Source organism: Leopardus geoffroyi, chromosome B2 (assembly GCF_018350155.1).
Source record: "Leopardus geoffroyi isolate Oge1 chromosome B2, O.geoffroyi_Oge1_pat1.0, whole genome shotgun sequence".
NCBI classification, from domain to species: Eukaryota; Metazoa; Chordata; class Mammalia; order Carnivora; family Felidae; genus Leopardus; species Leopardus geoffroyi.
In genome coordinates, this window is record NC_059332.1 from 105483585 (window position 1) to 105503823 (window position 20239).

At 34.9% G+C, this 20239-nt stretch overlaps 1 protein-coding gene across 3 annotated transcripts in view; it reads left to right on the forward strand.

Annotated features, from left to right (window-relative positions):
• Window positions 1–2385: 2385 nt before the first annotated feature.
• KPNA5 (karyopherin subunit alpha 5) overlaps window positions 2386–20239 on the forward strand; it is a 49754-nt gene continuing 31900 nt past the window's right edge. The window contains exons 1-7 of one of the 3 annotated variants that reach the window (XM_045499375.1): window positions 2386–2492; window positions 8462–8595; window positions 10035–10136; window positions 10255–10354; window positions 11863–11957; window positions 12933–13064; window positions 15217–15305. In XM_045499375.1, coding sequence (XP_045355331.1) covers window positions 2489–2492; window positions 8462–8595; window positions 10035–10136; window positions 10255–10354; window positions 11863–11957; window positions 12933–13064; window positions 15217–15305 — 656 coding nt within the window. In that variant the 5' untranslated portion in view covers window positions 2386–2488. The other 2 variants (XM_045499377.1, XM_045499376.1) reach the window with 2 other exon arrangements.

The window sequence follows — 20239 nt, forward strand, 5'->3', positions numbered from 1 at the left end:
TACAAGATCACACACACCTTATTTTTAGGGTTCAGTTTTCATTTCATTCAATAAATATATAGCGAGTGTCTATTCGAAAGGCATTTTGCTTGGAACTGGGGCTGCAGAAGTCTTCAAAATATACAAAATGAACACCCTTTGAAGCTTACATGTTAGTGAGGCAGAAAATAAACAAGGAAACGAACTGATCATGATAGGTGCTATGAAGAAATAAAACTGGGTTATTTATAGGGAGGACTAATGTAGTTAGAAAAGGTCTCTCCAAGAAGGTGAGTGTTGTGATAAACTTTGCACCAACAGGAGGAAGAGCATTCCAGGCAAAGAAAATAATTAGAGCAAAGGCTCTAAGATTGGAGCAAAAAGAACATTTTGTGACTTGAGCAGAATGTTCTCGAAGGAAGAGTGGTTACTATATAAGGTCAGAGTTGTAGACAGGGGCCAAATCATGTAGGCTCTTGGAGAAAACTATTTTAATATTTACATAGGAGAGTGGCAAAACCTGATGATGTACAGTATATTTAGGGTTTTGTAGTTAAATATGGCAGATTGGACATGTACATTTATATTCCCTGCCTCTCGAAATCTACTAAAATGACAGAAGACTAAAAACAAAAATAAATGCTGATGAAATTTTAACAAAATTTGAAAGCTAGGAAAAGGATAGATGAGTAGAAACTAACTTGGATAAGAAGAGAAGTCAACAAAACAAGTCACTTCATACACCAGAACTTAGGAAATGTTCAGAAATTAAAGACCTGACACATCTGAAAACCATATTAAAACTGGCCTGAAAAGAGAAACATTTTGCTGAAAAGTCTGAATAAAGAGCAGTTAGAACCATCTCCAGATTTCCTCCAACACTAGGTTGCCAAGTGACTGATCTTTCCGTCCAAGACAGAAGGCTACAGGTTTGGTTTTACGAAGAAAATGAACCAGCAAGGTTATAATGTCAGAAATGCACAGCTAAGTGGAGGGGGGCGGGGAGGAGTCAAGGTGTTGGACTGTAAGTGGGGAAGAGTGAAAGCTAAATACTGAATTATGAGGCTCCTAGCCATTTCCCCCAACACATTCTGATGTCTGATATGTGTCTTCCAGTCAGGAGATTAAAAAATTCTTCTCCAGGGAATATCATTGGTCCAAAAGATAAGACCTACAGATAAGGAAAGTCCTTCAATGAAACAGACAATATCCCAGGTTATTACTCTGTAGGGAGGACAATTGGCAAGCAGACAATGGGCTGTTATACAAATTTACAATAGTTTTCTTTAGTGTCTCATTCTTAAATATGAATGGATACTCAAGGATCACTAGGCATTAGAGTACAGCCTGTAGCAGTAAAGTTGAAAACCAAATGATGAAAAAGGAAAAAACAAAACTCTGAAGAAACAGACAACAAATGAAGGAGGAAAAAAATACTTAAAGGAAACTACAATTACTATCTTCAGAGAGACAAAAAAAAAAAAAAAGATATTTAATCCCTGAATCAAAAAGGAAATAGCTCTTGGGATTAAAAACACAATAGCAGAATCTATGTATGTATGTATGTATGTATGTATGTATCTATCTATCTATCTATCTATCTATCTATCTATCTCAATAGAGAGCCAAAAGGTAACAACGAAATTCTCAGAAAACAAAAAGAACAAGAGATAGAAAACAGGATCTTCTTCAGGGCAGCTATCATGTGTTATCTACTATACTCTGTGCCCAGCATCACTTCTGGAAACAGATCTTTTCAATACTGTTTGTTGAACTCCAGGGTGGATTACAAAGCTTATGTGTGTTATAGTAATTTAGAGTTCTTTATTTGGAATTATTCATGTATCAATGACTATTTTTTGGTCAAAAATCCACAGATATTATAGAACCCAAATTCTAAATAAATGGCAAATTGAAAAGCTTGAAACAAACCAGCAGGACATAGGAAGAGGTTTAATGAAGCTGAAGAAGGAAAGAGCCTCAGTAAAGCTCCACGAGGTTGGAATTTTTCCAGAGTGCACACTATTTCAGCTCCAAAAACTAAAACGGTGCCTAGCACAGATTAGGCTCTCCATCAATACGATCTTGTAGGATGAGTGACTGAACAAACAAACCAAAAGAACGAATGAGTGAATGAATGAGAGCTCCCATAGAAGACTTAGGGCAGTAGAACTCACTGCTGCCACAGCTACCGCGCCCGATTGAAATCCCGGAGTCAGCGCAGGTACCGACTCCTCCTTCGGTGGGTGGAGCTCTGCGCTCGCTTCTCTCCGCCCCTCTGCCGGTCGGTGCAGCCGCCGCCACCACCGCCGCCGCGGTCGCCGCTTGCAAGGGCTTCTGGGAGCCGAGTCTCGGGGTCTCGGGGAAGGGGCGCAGGTAGCCGCCATTTTGAGTTGCGAACCTTGTCGCTACGCTCGACGCTAGGGGCGGAGTGGCGACCCCACTGTTACCTGCAGCGGACGCCGCAACCGGGGACTGGGAAGTTAGGGCAGCGGATCGTGCCACATTAATGGGTAAGTGGGAGTGATACAGGCCAGTTTGGGTGAAGCTTGGCTTTGGTCCCTTTGGGGGTTGCTGGTTCCAGGGGTCACTGTATTTAGCCCTTTCCTTGCGAAGGCTTGAGGACCAGGCCATTCTGCCAGGGTTTTTTGCAGGGTTCCCTAAGGGACACATTGGTGGCGGGGGCGTGGCAGCCGGACCTTTTCCTTGCTGACGCGACGGTGCGGGGGATTACAGATCCTCGCAGCCAGCCGGGCTGGCCCTCGGAAGGAGCCTTAAACGGCCGAGCTCATCCTGCCCGGTGCCGCTTCACCGTGCCTTGGTAGCTCCGTTCTCGGAGGTACACGGTCTGGTCAAATGTTGCCATTCTGTCCTGAGACTTAGCGTCTGTGTGGGTCCGGCAGCTTATTAGAAGTTCCACAGGGTCCAGAATACCGCACGGGTGGCCCCGGGGGCCTACTTGTCGCACGCTCGCGGTCTGCCAGCTTCCCTCCTCCACCTGGATGTCGACGCGGGACTGGGTGGGATAGATGCTCCTATTAGCTCCGTTCCAAGATGAAAATTTAACAAGTGTTTCCTCGGTAATGCATGAGAGGCGAAGGATTCGAAAGGTGTGCGACGAGATAGTGATACTTCAAAAGAATATGACATCGGCATTTACTCTTAGGCTTTTAAAAGCATTTTACGTCTGACTTGATGTCTCTTAATTACAGCACTCAGTAAGCGATTTTCTTTTTTGGTAAACAAGAAACAGCCTTATGCTTTAGCTCTTTAAGTACTGCTTGTTTGGTTATAGGGGCTGTAGTCAGAACACTTACCCCTTTGTACCAGCCTTATATTTTTACTAATACGCATCCAGACCCGTAGAAATGGAGACTTTAGGGGCACACGAAATTCCGTACATATATATTAGAAGAAGTTCAAAATGCAGTTACTTGCCCAACCTCAAAACAGTTTTTCCAAAAGCTGAGTGAAAAATAAGCTTATAACTGGGAGGAGAGAGAGAGAGAGAAAGAATCTCTGTTCTGCAGTCTCAAAGTATCTGAATGGCATTTCTTATATTTAAAATAACTTGTATGAGATGGTAACCTTTGAAGTAGTCTTTAAAGTTATTTTACAGAAAAGGGAACAATCCTCTCTGGTGAGGTACCTTTAGAGATTGTTCTTGGACTATATGTCTCCTTTAAAGCAATTGCAGTGAGGATGCAGGTGTTAAATAGTACCAGAAAAAGGAACAAATGATACATGAGTTGTTGGGGGTAGATTTTATTTGGTTAACATTTATATTAAAGATTTTAATGTAGGCACCTAGATTAATGATTAATTAGAAGTAGTGTCCAGTGTGTAGGCTGGAGAGGCACAAGGTAACTGAAGTAGATGTGGGGAGAAAATACTAGAACTTGTTTCTTTACCCTTTAAAACTATTCTATAAAAATTTTTTCTATTTGTGAATTTTGCAATGGGAGAGATTATTAGGCTAGTAATACTTGTATATAAATAAACAAACATTGAGGATGAATACACAAATTTATTTATTTATTTATTTATTTATTTATTTATTTATTTATTTAGAGGGAAGAACACAAGTGGGAAAGGGGCAGAGGGAGAGGGAGAGAGAATCCCAAGCATGCTCTGCACTCTTAGCCTGATGTGTTGTGGGGCTTGATCTCATGAAGTGTGAGATCATGACCTGAGCCCAAATCAAGAGTTTGATGTGTAACTGGCTGAGCCACTCATGTGCCCCTGCACAAATATATTTTGCATACGTAAGGATATGTGATCAAAAAAAGATTAGAGGCTGATGGCCTCGAAAAGCCTAATGTGTAGGTGATAAATATTAAGAGGCTTATTACTATGAACATTTCATTTTGCTAAAATATTTTATATTTATTGAGCGTAAGTCAACAACTAATGTTGAAGTCCAATTTGTTCTGTAGTGAACTCATCTTTTTCTCATCTCAGAGCCAAAGCTCTTATTAATGAGCCAGAATGTTTATATATGAAATACTTAGAGAATACTGCTGCACACTGTTTTTATTAATAAAGTTAGATTGAGCTGTTTCTAATGATAAGTATTTGTAGGTCCACACAGTATTATTGAAATCAATTCATTAATTATTTTAAAGAAGGATTTTGGTCGGGTATAAATATACCTTAGTTGCTATGATGTACATGTGTTAAGTTCAGAGGCACAAAGTATCTTTCAAATCATTCTGAAGTGCTCAGCCTATTCCATTCTACTTTTAGCTTCACCACTAATGAAATTTCTCTCACTGTCTTTACCAGAGACCCAGTTATCAAATCTGATGCCTTGTGTGGCACCTGGCTTATTGTAGGCACTTAGATTTGCTGGATGAATCAAAGAATGAATAAATCAAGTGGTCTGTTTTCAGTGCTACTATAAATTAAATACAACCTTGTCTTTTGAATTCTCTTCTCTTTCCTCTTTCTTCTGGTTCTCATTTCTCTGACCTATTTCTTTTTGGTCCTTTGTTCCTTTTCCCACTAAGAGATAAACATCCTCAAGATTTCAATCCTTGGTCACCTTTCTTTTATAGCTCTACATGATCTTGGATTATCAGTTAGGATTCTTCCTGAGGTTTGACCCATATTTTTAACCATCTATAGGTCTAAATTTCCTGTATGTGTCCTAAGTATTATAAATTGAACACATTTAGAATGAAAGTTACTATACATGTATTAGAATGGCTACAATTAACAACAACAAAATTCTGGCAGTACCAACTGTAGCAGAACAAAGAGCAACAGGAACTCTTACACATTGCTGATGGGAGTACAAAATGGTACAATACTTTGCTGTTTGGCAGTTTCTTATAAGATGGGAGGCATAAACTTACCATGTTATCCATCAGTCCTACTTCTAAATATTTACCCGAGAGAAATGAAAACATTTACACAAAAACCTGTACATGAATATTTATAACATTTATTCATAATTGTACTAAATTAGAAACAACCTAAATGTCCTTCAACTAATGAATCGAGCAACTGTGATATAAGCATGCACTGGAATACTACTCAACAATAAGGAATGAATTATTGATATATGCCAACAATATGGATCTCATAGATACACTATGCTAAATGAAAGAAGCCAATTCAAGACTATACACTGTTTTTATTCCACTTATTGTGAGATTCAGGAAAAGTCAGAACTGTGGAGATAGAGAACAAGTCAGTGATTGCCAGGTATTAAGGGTGGAAGAGGGGCTAATTGGAGCAGCATGAGGAAGTTTTTTATTTTTTATTAAACAAAAATGTTTTTTAATGTCTATTTACTTCGGGGGGGGGGGGCGGGGAGGGGCAGAGAGAGAAGGAGACACAGAATCTGAAGCAGGCTCCAGGCTCTGAGCTGTCAGCACAGAGCCTGACCTGGGGCCCAAACCCATGAACCGAACTGTGAGATCATGACCAGAGCCAAAGTCGGATGCTCAACTGACTGAGCCACCCAGACACCCCAGCATGACAAAGTTTTTTAGGGGTCATGGAGCTGTTTGTATCTTGATTGTGATGGTTTTATGCTGTGCATTTGCCAAATTCATAGAACTTTATACCAAAGGAGTGCTTGTTTTACTGTATGTAACTTTAAAAAGAAAACAGTTCATTGTTTTCATCTCAAAAACAAGCTAGCAATCAAACAAAACCATCCCTCTGATACACCATCTGTATTCCCTGTCTTGGCTTATTTTGTCATTGTACTGAAATAGCTCAAGCTAAAAAACCATGGGGTTTCCTAAACTCCTTTTTCTTATTCACCTCGTATTTCTTATATTTATTTGGTCTCTTATTCTTTTTGAATCAATTTCTGCAATGTTTCTGGAATCAACAGTCTTCTACATTTCCAGTGTAACTATTAATTTAGTTCTGGTCTTCATCATCGAAGTTCAAAACAATCTTCTCTTTAATTTCTTTAATTCTGTTCCTTAGGATCAAATCCAAATTTCTCAACCTCATTGCAGGAACCATAGGTGTTCTCAGTTACATTTCTAGCTTTATCTCCTGCCTTTTCTCCCATGAATCTTGTTTAGGCACACTTAATTTCTTACTGTTTTGTGATTATGCCAGTTTTCTGCAAGAACTCTGCCTTTGCATGTATTCCCTCTGCTTGAAATGCTTGTTCCTTCCCTTTCCCTTTTCATCCTCTTTCTTGGCAAATTCTTGCTCTTCCTTTAAGATAACTGTGAAGATTTTCAGAGCTCCCTGAGGCACAGTTAGCTGCTAGGTCTTCTGGGCTTTCACGGGATTCAATGCATATGTTTCAGCTACTCTACTAATTACAGTATCATTTGCTACTTCATTAGTCTGTCTTTGACATCAGAGATAGCAGATAAATGCCAACCTTCTTTTTCTTCTGTTTACTTCATAGTGTTAATTGATCACAATATTCTCTTTGGTTTCTGAAAGTAAAATTATTATATTATTTTAAATGTAACATGTTACATAAAATACTGTAAGTGCATTTGTAAGAAAATGTTTATATAAATGTTAATGTTTTTAAATACATTTATCATAAAACTACTTAAAAATATGTAAGTATTTCAGCATTTAAAAAGAACTAATTAGGGGCGCCTGGGTGGCGCAGTCAGTTGGGCGTCGGACTTCAGCCAGGTCACGATTTCGCGGTCCGTGAGTTCGAGCCCCGCGTCGGGCTCTGGGCTGATGGCTCAGAGCCTGGAGCCTGTTTCCGATTCTGTGTCTCCCTCTCTCTCTGCCCCTCCCCCATTCATGCTCTGTCTCTCTCTGTCCCAAAAATAAATAAATGTTGGGAAAAATAAAAAAATAAAAAAAAATAAAAAGAACTAATTATACCATAGTACTGCAAACTAGTATTGCAGTCATGACTGAAGTCATGACCCATGCAGCCTTAGTTTTTTGTTTTTTTTTTTTTAACATTTTATTTTATTTTGGGGGGAGACAGAGCATGAACAGGGGAGAGGCAGAGCCACCGACTGAGCCACCAGGCGCCCCCAGTCTTAGTTCTGAAGGCAGCACTTTAAGTAAATAAAAGAACCCCAAAAATATTTGACCTGTGCTTATTGAAGCCTAATACCATGTTCCCTTGAAAATAAGGTATTTCATTCTGGCCATTTCTTGATCTTGTTGGGAGCATAACTTAGGAGGTTTTTTTTTTTCAATTCTTTTTTTTTTTTTTTAATGTTATTTTGGAGCCGCCTGGGTGGTTCAGTTGGTTAAGGATCCAACTGTGGCTCAAGTTAACGATCTTAGGATTCATAGGTTCGAGCCCCACGTCTGGCTCTCCGCTGACAGCTGAGAGCCTGGAACCTGCTTTGGATTCTGTGTTTGCCTCTCTCTCTGCTCCTCCCCTGCTTGTGCATGCACACACTCTCACTCTCAAAAATAAATAAACATTAAAAAATAAAAAGTTTTTTTAAAAAAATTATTATTATTTACTTATTTTGAGAGAGAGAGAGGGAGAGAGAGAAAGAGAGAGAGAGAGAATTCCAACCAGGCTTTGCCCTTCAGCGCAGAGCCTGATGTGGGGCTCCATCTCACAAACCATGACATCATGAGCTGAGCCAAAATCAAGAGTCAACTGCTTAACCGACTGAGCCACTCAGGCACCCCTAGAAGTTTTTTACCCAACTATTTCATGATTGATAATTTCCTGGCTGACAGTGAATATAAGACGTTTCCTACTTCAGAAAGGTTAAAACAGCAGGCTTTGTGGAGTGCGTCTTAAAACCAGTGAAGTTAGGGTAATGACTTTATCTGTGTTTAGACCAAAATCTATTATTTGTTTGATAGTTTAGTCCTTAAAATATTTGGTCCTTTTGCTCCAATTTTGTTATGGGAATGAGGGAATGTATTCTTTGTACATGATCTTTAGGATGGATTTTGTAATTCTATTTAAGCAGTAAGCATGAACTTAGTTTCCCTAGAGTAAACATTTCATGTTGTTTTGAGAGTTACAAGTATCGTTTTCTTCTCTCCTAACCTTAAGATGCCATGGCTAGTCCAGGGAAGGATAACTATAGAATGAAAAGTTATAAGAACAAAGCCCTAAACCCCCAAGAGATGCGCAGACGAAGAGAAGAAGAAGGAATACAGCTTCGAAAACAAAAAAGGGAAGAACAGGTAGGTGTTTCAAAATATTTAATTCTGTTTTTCAAAATATTTAATTCTGTTTATCACAAAACTGTATAGATTTTAGAAGTTGCATTATTATTGCTTATTTTTAGATAATTTTAAATGAAAAAGTGTTTTAGGAAATTGAATATAAGCCTATCCTTTAATTTGGTAGACTCCAGGAGTAATTCATGAATCAGAAACCTGTACTGTTTTTAATCATTGAGAGGAACAGCTTTTCTGTTCTATTGATAAAACTTTTCTGTTAATTATATTTTATCCTAGTGCTAAGGATTTTTTACCCTTAAACCTGTTTAGATCACTTCTGTTTGTCATTGTAAAATTCTTCCCCCAAAAATACTGTATTCATTTGTTGCTTTGTGGTTTTCACAGTTCTTGCTTTTAAGTTAATTGTAGTCATCTTCCTATGCTGATCATACTGGTCCTTCTGTAGTCTCATCAGCCAGCTAGATCTCTAAGACTTCTCTGTTCTGAACTTTGTATATGTGACATAAGGAATAGAAACATCATTAGAAAGAGTGCCTCTCAATGCTTTTCATTCCAAGTTATACTTAAGTTTAGAAATATTTATAAGTAATTAAGAGGGTATAGTCTTCACATGCGTAAATTAAAACTAATGTGCAGAAAGGGCTAGCAATGAAGAAAGTAGAGAAAGACCCTGTTTTATAAATATGATTTGTCATCTCCCTATCTGTATTATCTAGCACAGTCCTAACTATATTATAGTAGGAACTCAAAAAAAAATTAAAAACATCTGTTGAGTGAATGATTAGAAAGAACTATACTGGCTGAAGAAGAGTGGTAATTATTTAGCTATCAAAAAGAATATGATACCAGAAATTTTCCTCTCTATTTTGACGTAGGAAATGTATCTATGCATCCTACTCAGTGACTTCTCTATGCTTTATTTCTCTTATCTTTTTTTCTTTATTTTTTTTTTTCACTTCTGAAATAATGATAGGGCCATCTTTCCTGAGAGTTGTTCTCTATTCCTTATTAATCTGATATACTAAGTGTGTTAATATGCCACATTATTTTTCTCAGGTAACTAATTTGCTTTTTTATTAAGATTTCTTGGAAAAATTTTTGAAAAATTTTTAGACATCTCATACACTAGTGTGAGCATATGTGCTTTTACAAGTACTATAAAACATAAATGTGTACTGCACTGAAGGGACCCGCCATTGGTAAAAGATGTGAAATTAAGAATGACTTAGAGCAATCTGCAGGATAGAGGCTAACCTAGCTTTGAAAGTTTAACTTCTCAAAGATTATTAAGGTCTTCATGGCATAGTGATTGAGAAACACCTAAAATATTTGGAATTTTAAATGATAAGATTATTAGTTTGTTTTGTACACTTAAATGAAAAATATAATTCTATGGGAATTCAGTGTTTTATGTATAAAGTGTTTGTTCTTTATTACAGCTGTTCAAACGCAGAAATGTCTCTTTGCCCAGAAATGATGAATCTATGCTAGAAAGTCCAATCCAGGATCCAGATATCAGTTCCACTGTACCTATTCCAGAGGTAGATATTACAAAAATATATTTCAGATTATACTTCAATAATATTTTGGAGGTAGTGGATACAGCATTATTACTCATATAAAATATGTAAATGATAAATTATATTTTCTGTGTTTTAGGAAGAAGTTATCACCACAGATATGGTTCAGATGATTTTTTCTAATAACGCTGATCAACAGCTTACAGCAACACAGAAATTTAGAAAGCTGCTTTCTAAAGGCAAGAATTATTATTTTAGGAATTGATTTTTAATAAGCAATTTAATTTAGTACATTTATCTTATAAAACCAGAAAATTTAATCATTTAATAAAAGAAGGTTATGGGTCATTACTTTTCCTAGATCAACATGATAAAATAAGCTTTAAAATTTGCTAATGCTAATGGATAATGAACTGAACTTGTAATGACACGATTTAAAATTGATGTCACTTTTTTTTCCCTCCAAATTTTTATTTAAATTCTAGTTAGTTAACATATAGTGTATATTGGTTGCAGAAGTAGAATTTAGTAATTCATTGCTTACATATAACCTCCAGTGCTCATCATAACAAGTGCGCTCCTTAACCCATCACCCATTTCAGTATGCTTATTTGATATTACAAGATTCTGCACTAGAGTTTTATTTATTGGATTTTTTTTTAAGGCACTCTTCTTTGTACGTCTTAATTTTTCTTTAAAATGTACTTTTAAATAAGATATATTTTTGGAGGGGGGTCCCTGGATGGCTCAGTCGAGTAAGCGTCCAACTCTTGATTTTGGCTCATGTCATGATCTCACAGTTAGTGAGTTTAAGCCCTATGTCAGGCTACACAGTGATAGCGCAGAGCCTGCTTGGGATTCTCTCTCTCTCCTTCTCTGTCTTCCCCTCCCCTGCTTGTGCACACACACGCTCTCTCTCTCAAAATAAAAAACTTTTTAAAAATTATCTATTTTTTTTAATAAAGTTAATTAATTTTTTTTTTAAGTAGGCACCACACCCAGCATGGCGCTTGAACTCACTCAAAACCTGGAGCTCAAGAGTCTTATGCTATACTGACTGATAAATAAGGAACACTAACCGAGAAGTTGCTGGGGAACCATAAGAATATACTTTTTGTTGAAACCAAGGGAGAAGAAAGACTTTTTGGTACTTAGATTGCCAATCACTAAAATATCTTGGTTTTATTTTTGCGTATCTTTGTTTGAAAATTTCCTAGAGATTTTGTGGTTCTCAAAAGTCCTCTGCATTTCATGAAAATTTATGAAGAATACTAGTAGTTCAGTAGCAGTTCTGTAAATAATGGATTATACTCTGACAAAATGGAATATAACTTGACTGGAAAGCATTAGACAATGGTTGACAGGGAAGGGGACATCCCTGGAAAGTGGAGTATGCTTATGAAGAATTAGAGGGAACATTATCTTTCAGTTGGTGTTTCGAATGTTAGACTGAAATACTCCATGTTGTGAAGGTGACCTTTGAAATAGCCTTCAACTTACAAAATTAAATATTTGTATAGGAAATATTTTAGGATTTGTCTTACTGTGGTCAATGTAAAAGAATTTGCTTTGCAGTAAACATTGCAATTAGGAGAACATTTATTTACTTCAATTACATATACCTGAGGCTTTTAAACTTAGTCAGTGAAACCTAGGAAAGTTATTTTGTGCGTCCTGTTAATTGACACTGGGACCAGATTATTGTCTTTTTGTGTCATGTAATAACTTAATTCTTTTTAATTTTTAGAACCTAATCCACCAATTGATCAGGTTATACAGAAACCAGGAGTTGTACAGAGATTTGTGAAATTTCTTGAAAGAAATGAAAATTGTACTTTACAAGTGAGTTCTAAAGTTTTCTTTCTTAATTCTTTCCAGAAATAACATGTGATTAAAGTTTCTAGTGAAAGTAAGTTCTACAGTACTGAATATATTTAAGCATTCAGGAATAAAGGGAGAGGTGGTGCCACCTGTCTGGCCCTGGTCATGTTTGCAATGCTGGTTTCTCCTAGGAACGTTTGTTCTGTTAAACAATTTTGGAAAAAGTATATAAAATCATTGTTAATTTAATAAAAATTTTGTAGTTGTCAACCTTTAATAAATTTTTTGTTTTAGAAAACCTCAAATTAAAATATTAATGGGTAAATTTTTTTGACCCTTAGCTAATTAGGGTTGTAACATTTTAGTATAAGCTCTTTTACCTCTTAAAATATTTTTATGTGATTAAGTTTTTTTTTTTTTTTTTTTGGAAAAAAAAAAAGAACTAATCAATATAATTTACTAATTATAAAAAGTTAGGTTTGTCCAAAAGAGCATTGCTTCTGTTAGAATACATGACTCTTTAATACTAAACATTAGTTTTGTGAATTATAATTTCAGATGTGTTCATTTATTGTTTATGATTTTATACATTTTCATTATATTTTTTTCAGTTCTTATTTTTCCAGATTGAGTCTTTTTTTTTAATGTTTTTATTATTTAGTTTTGAGAGAGAGAGCAGGGGAGGGGCAGAAAGGATGACAGAGGATCTGAAATGGGCTCTGAGCTGTCAGCACAGAGCCTGCTGTGGGGCACAAACTCACAAACCTTGAGATCATGACCTGAGCCTAAGTTGGACGCTCAACCGACTGAGCTACCCAGGCGCCCCAGATTGAGTCCTTTTTTAAAATTAAGAATTTTTATTTATGAAATCTGATTAATTTTACTAGTTGTAAATCAGTCTTCCAGGTTGTTCAGCTAAGTCTTTACTCTCCCTCTTTCCTTTCTTTTTGACATTTCTTTGGTCCTCTCACTTATTCTACTTCTATTTTTCCTTAGTTTGAAGCTGCATGGGCATTAACTAATATAGCATCTGGAACTTTTCTGCATACCAAGGTAGTGATTGAAACTGGAGCTGTTCCAATTTTTATCAAACTTCTTAATTCAGAACATGAAGATGTGCAAGAACAGGTATATGTTTCTAATATGAATGGTTATGTTTACTAGATTTTCATGTTTTCTTGAGAGTTGCATGTGCATTTCATTTCTTAAAACACAGTAATTTCTATTTGGTGTCAAATTAGAATGAAAGTAGAATGCACTGTCTCAGGCATAATCCTGGGTTCTCTGTAAGTATGATCTCAACTATCAAAAATTACTATTCCCATGTATAACAGAGCATACTGAGACCCAGAAAGTTAGTAATTTACCCAAAGTCACAGTGAATGGCTGAACCAAGTTTTAAACCTGAGCTGGTCTGACTCCTCATTCTTTGCTTGTCCATAGGTTATTTTGTTGTTGTTGTTGTTGTTTTAAATATCACATTATTTTTAATAGAACTGTTTTAAAATAAACATAAATAAATTCTCATAGTTGTTGTAAGAGGGAAATTTTAATCACATATGATTTGTACTAACAAAAGAAAATAAAATGTGGTATTTTTGTTTTGAACTGTTTTTATGGCAAATTTATCTGTTGTCCATTCATCTGTTTAGTTTTATATATACAGTATATGGGGTTTCTCCCCCCACATAGCATTGATATTAGGAGCCTTTTCTAATGACATTAATTATTCTTCCAAGAAGATTTATTGATTACTCATTATCTAGTCAGATATATACCATAATTTGTTATCTATTCCTCAGTTATATTATACATCGTGTTATTTCTAGCTTATTAATGTTACTGATATGTGAGGAACATTATATATCAATCTTTATCTGTCTCTTGATTATTTCATTAGGAAAAATGACTTAATTATGGTAAAAGAAAAAATTTTAAGTTCTTATTACATATTTCAAAGTTGACCTCCAAAAAAGTTATATGTATTGATTTCCCCACCAATAGGATATCGATTCCACAGGGTGAAAAATATCATTAATTTAAAAGAGTTTTCTTAAGGTAGCTATATATGGCTTACTTGGTTAAAGCACCTATCTCATAAAAGATCTTTCTTTTTTTTTTTAAGTTTATTTTATTTATTTTCAGAGTGAGACAGATGGGGAGGGTTAGAGGGAGAGGGAGAGAGAGAGAATCCCAAGCAGGCTCTGCAATGCCAACACAGAGCCCCAACGCAGGGGTTGAACTCATGAGCCATGAGATCATGACCTGAGCCAAGATCAAGAGTTGGACACTTAACCGATTGAGCCACCCAGTGCCCCTTATAGAAGGTTTTTCTTTAAAAAATAGAAAATAGGGGCGCCCGGGTGGCTCAGTCGGTTAAGCATCGGACTTCGGCTCAGGTCATGATCTCGCGGTCCATGAGTTCGAGCCCCGCGTCGGGCTCTGTGCTGACCGCTCAGAGCCTGGAGCCTGTTTCAGATTCTGTGTCTCCCTCCCTCTCTGACCCTCCCCCATTCATGCTGTCTCTGTCTCAAAAATAAATAAACGTTAAAAAAAAATTAAAAAAAAAATAGAAAATAAACTTAGGTCTAGAGTTGATGTTAAAAATATTAACTCATGTTTTAAATGTTAAAACTTTGTCAATTGAAAAATGTAACTTATGTCTACTTGTGTACTTACTTGAAAAATTTGAATAAGAATATAATGAAATGATTTGTATTTGTAGAATTTATCATTTAATTGAAGTTTAATAAGTGAATCTTTATTTCCAATTATTTAAAAAAATTATGATGAACCTGGACTAATTCTAAACTTATTTTCAAAGATCAATCCCAAGCCAATTCTTATATTAGCTTTACCTCACTTTTCTGTGTTTTGTGTCTCCTTCCCTTTTTTTTTTACAAATCAGTCCCTTCCCAGTGAGTGGATTCCTTGGCATAAGAGCAAACTTCTAGTATAAGTAATTAAATAATTCACTAAATTAATATATCTTATCTGAACCCATGTAGATTCGGAGTAGACAGTCTCTTTGTTGAACAGAATAAACATTTCACCAGTATGTAATGAAAAAATTGTTTAATGCCCAATCCTTGAGTTTGACTAAAAATATTAGTAAATGGCACTTTTAAACTTTTCTTACTGTCCATCTAGAATGTTTTGTTTTTTTAAACATCTTGGAAGCTATTACTTTGTTCATTCTGTACTAAAATCTTATTTGTAAGAGAAAGCATCTTATTTAAGATACTGTTGTAACAGGATATCTCTTTCTCATTTTTCTAAGGCTGTTTGGGCACTTGGCAATATTGCTGGTGACAATGCTGAATGCAGAGATTTTGTTTTGAATTGTGAAATACTTCCACCTCTTTTAGAGTAAGTACTTTATCACAAATGAATACTAGTTTTGGGGAAAAAATTATATTCTGCAGTATATTTCTGTATACACAATTACGTTCTTCCATGATGCTTTTAAATTTGGTTTCTGTTTAGCTGTACCAAGAGTAATAGCTTGAAAGTAGATTAAAAATGTTTCTACTTTTATCGTATCCATCTTTATTTTTTCTTAAGCAATACTTAACAGTGTTCATTGTGTGCTTCATGCTTACTGTGCTGAAATAATTCTATAAAATGAGGATATAAGTAGTTGCACTACAATAAAAAGTTAAGTTTTGCTAAAGCATGGAATCTTTAGTGCATGAACAGATGATGTATTTAGGATATCAGGTTTTTATATTTGATTTTGAAATGTTCAGAGAACAAAGATCATAAGAGATTTTTCTTTCAGAGTCAGAATTTTACTTAAACGATTTATCTAGTGGTTTCTTTTTCAAATACATTACATGTTTTTTTTTAAAAAGCAATTATTCTAAATCCTTTACAGAAATTTCATAAAATTATTTGAAAGTTAAATTCCTTTATTCATCCTGGCTACCTATCACTAAAAAGATCTTTTTTTAGGCTAATTGCCACTGGCAAGTAGTGAAAAAGAAAAAAACTAGTTGAGATGGTTGAAAGGAAAAATTTTGTCATTTCTGTGCTATTAGTCATTCTCTCCAAGCTGAAAAATTGAATAGGAAGAATAAACTTTAGATACTAGTTTGCAAAAGATATTTTATTCTTTTAGAGAGAGTAACTTTCCATGAATAGAGTGATTTCTCCGCATTTCACTCAATAACATTGAATATTTAGTATGTACAGGCCACTGAACCACTTGCTATGTCATTAACTTTGGGCTTGTTCAAAGTTAATGTTCCAAAGTGTTGGAGAATTTAGCTGAGCTGTAAAATAAAATACTGATTTAGAGTTCAATATCAGAGTTATTTTGAATTTTATACTGTTAAAAGTATCTCTTAAATTTTCAATTTGAGATTTTTCTGGCCTGATTATAGGGTTTGTAGATTAATTGAGCACTTTGTTTCTTTTTACTTTTGCTGTCTCATTTTCTTATTTGTTAGTATTTCAAGTTGGTAATGGTTTATGAAATAATATGTAAGCATTTCTTAATTCTGATTCCTTTAAATGTTTAAGGAAATTTTAATCATGACCGAAGAAACAAAACAAAACAAAAAAATAAAGCTCTAAAGGAGAACAAAAGCACCCAGCTAAATAGTTATAAACATAATAAATTTCAGAAAAAGAATAGGCTTAAAAAGTAAGTTTCAGTTTCATTAAAAAATTGAGAAAGATAGTGAAAAAGAAATTATGTCAACTTAGCTACCAGATGCATACACTTTAGTTGGGCCAAAGGATGAAAGTTATTAGCTTAAAAAAGATTATGGATTATCTGTTGTTCACATTGAAGTTCACATTTTAGTTGATAAGTAAATGTAAAACTTCTGTTAATGGTTTTATCAATTCTGTTTGAGTTTTAATTTGTTTTACTTTACTTCATTTGATATCAGTAAATATAACTTTTCAGTAAACATAAACCTCTCGGTAAATGTAAACTTTTACTACTATAGACTTCATATACTGACACATTTGTTGTTTTAATTTAGTTCAACTTTAATTTATATAATAACCCCATTAATATAGTTAAAGAAGAGTAGTATACAACAGAGCTTGGACAACTGCAGTCCTCAGGCCAAATCTGGCCTGCTTCCTGTTTTGTAAATTAAATTTTATTCTAACATAGTCATTCCCATTTGCTTACTTAATATCTATGGTTGCTTTCATGGTACGTCAGCACAGTTGAATAGTTACTACACAGAAAGGTGTGCAAAGCCTAAAATATTTATTTAAAAAGTTTCTCAATCCCTGATATAAAATGTGAATATAATTATTTTATTTCTAAATGTGTTACGATTTTAGGAGGTTTCAAAGACTGTAGGAAGACATGTAGAACAGATTTTGTTTTTATATATGATAAAAGATAATATGACAAAATTTACCATTTTGACTGTTTTAAAATATACAGCTCACTGGCATTAAGCAGTGTTTTGTACCTATCACAATTATTTAATTCCAGAACTTTTAACACCCCAAGCAGAAACTGCATTACCCATTAAGCTGTCATATCCTATTTCCTCACAGCCTCAGCTCTGGGAAATCACTAATCCGCTGTTTCTGTGGATTTGGCTATTCTGGATATTTCATAAAAATTCTATCATACGTTGTGTGACCTTTTGTATCTGGCTTCTTTCACTTAGCATATTGTTTTCAAGGTTCATCCATATTATAGCATGTATCAGTACTTCATTATTTTTGTGGCTGAATAATATTCTATTGTATTTTGTTCCCTTATTCATCAGTTGATGGTCATTTGGGGTTTTTCCCCCCCACCTTTTGATTATATAGTATTCCTATGAACATCCATTCTTTTTAGGTATATACCTATGAATAGAATTGCTGGGTTGTATGGTAATTCTATCTTTAACTGTTTAAGAATCACCAAACTGTTTTCCATAGCAGCAGTACCATTTTACATTCCCACCAGCAATGTATGAGAGTTTCAGGTTTTCCATATTCTTATCAGCACTTGTTATCTGTTATTCTGATTCTGATTTAAGGCTGTAAGGCGGTATCTCATTTTGCTTTGATTTGCATTGAACATCTTTTCATAGGTTTGTTGGCCATATGTATATTTTCTTTGGAGAATGTTTATTAAGTCTTTTGAATATTTTTTTAAATTTAGTTATTTGTCTCTTTGTTGTGTTACAAGAATTCTTCATAGGGGTGCCTGGGTGGTTCAGTCAGTTGTGTCCAACTTAGGCTCAGGTCATGATATCACGGTTCATGAGTTCGAGCCCCGCATCAGGCTCTGTGATGACAGCTCAGAGCCTAGAGCCTGCTTCGGATTCTGTGTCTCCCTCTCTCCCTGCCCCTCCCCTGCTCGCACTCTGTCTCTCTCTCTCAAAAATAAACATTAAAAAAAAAGATTTCTTCATATATTCTGAATAGATTCTTATCAGGTAAATGATTTACAGTTTGTTTTGTTTTGTTTTGTTTTGCGTTCTCTGGGTTGTCTTTACTCTCTTGATAGTGTCCGTTGATTCACAAAAGTTTTTTAAATTGATGAAATCCAATGTATCTGTTTTTTCCTTTTGTTGCTTATGCATTTGGTGTCGTATGTAAGAAACCATTGCCAAATTTAAGGTTGTGAATATTTGCCATTATGTTCTCTTCTAAGAATCTTACAGTCTTATATTTACACCTTTGATCCATTTTGAGTTATTTTTTTTTTATATGATGTGAGTTGCATTTGGGCATTCACTTATCCCAGCATGATTTGTTGAACAAAATATTCTTTCCCCATTGAACAGTCTTGACACCTTTGTTGTAAATGAGTTGACTATACATGTGTGGGTTAATTTCTGGATTCTTAATTCTGTTCCATTGATATATACATCTGTCCTTATGCCAGTACCATACTGTTTTGATTTCAGTACCTTTGTGGTAGATTTTGAAACGAGAACACGTGAGTCCTTCAATTTTCTTTTTTTGGTTAAGGTTGTTTTAGCTATAGAGGGTTCCTTGCAATTGCATATGAATCTGTTTTCAGGGTACAGAACTGATTAAATTTATTCCTAAGTATTTTATTATTTTTTTGATGGTATTTAGATGAAATTTGTTCCTGGATTTCTTTTTTGACTTGTTCATTGGTAGTGCTTTGTGATTTAACATACAGTATATCCTGAGGAATGTTTAATGTGCACTTGAGAAGAATATATATTCTGCTGTTACTGAGTTGAATGTTGTATAGGTATCTTTTATATTTAGTTGGTTTATAGTCTTGTTGAAGTTCTCTGTTTTTTTGCTGATTATCTATCTAGGTGTTCTATCCATTACTGAAAACAGTGTATTGAAGTTTCTAACTATGATTGTTCAACTGTGTATTTCTTCCTTCAGGTGTAACCATTTTTGCTGTGTATACTTTGCTGTGTTGTTAGGTTTTATAACTTTTAAGTGTTATACCTTCATTATGGATTGATTTTTTTTATCAATAAATAGTATTCGTGTTTGTCTCTTAAAATAACTTTTTTTTAAGTTTATTTTAAGAGCGAGAGTGAGCGAGCAGGGGGGAGGGGCACAGAGAAGGAGAGAATCCCAAGCAGGCCCCACATTGTCAGTGCAGAGCCAGACTTGGGGCTCGAACCCATGAACCATAGGATCATGATCTGAGCTGAAATCAAGAGTCAGTGGCTTAACCAACTGAGCCACCCAGGTACCCCACCTTAAAATAACTTTTAACTTGAAGTCTGTTTATCTGATACTAGTATAATTAGTATTTATCTGATTCCATCCTTTCACTTTCAGCCTCTTTGTGCCTTTAAATCTAAAGTGAGTATCTTGTAAAGTTTATTATAGATGGCTTATAGATTGTTCCTTGTTTATTTTTGGATTTTTTAAAAATGTATTCTGCCAGTCACTGCCTTCCTATTGAAGGCTTTAATCCATTTGTAATCAGCATAAATACTGACAAGGAAGGACTTCTGCCATTTTATTGTGTTCTGTATGTTTTATATCTTTTTTGCTTCTCAATTCCTTATTGCCTTCTTTTGTGTTTGATTTTTTGTGGTAAGATATGGTATTGATTCCTTTCTCATCTCCTTTTCTGTATATTTCCTAGTTATTTTCTTAATGATTAATCCAGGGAGTACAGTTAACATCTTAAACTTACAATAACCTTGTTTAAATTAATACCAATTTAATCTCAATCTTATGAAAAAACTTTGCTCCTGTATATTACTGTCCTACCTCCTTTAAGCTGCTATTGTCAAAAATAACATTGTACATTGTATGCCAGTTAACATCGACTTATAATTATTACTTTATTTATTTTTTAAATCCTATAGAAAAAAAAGAAA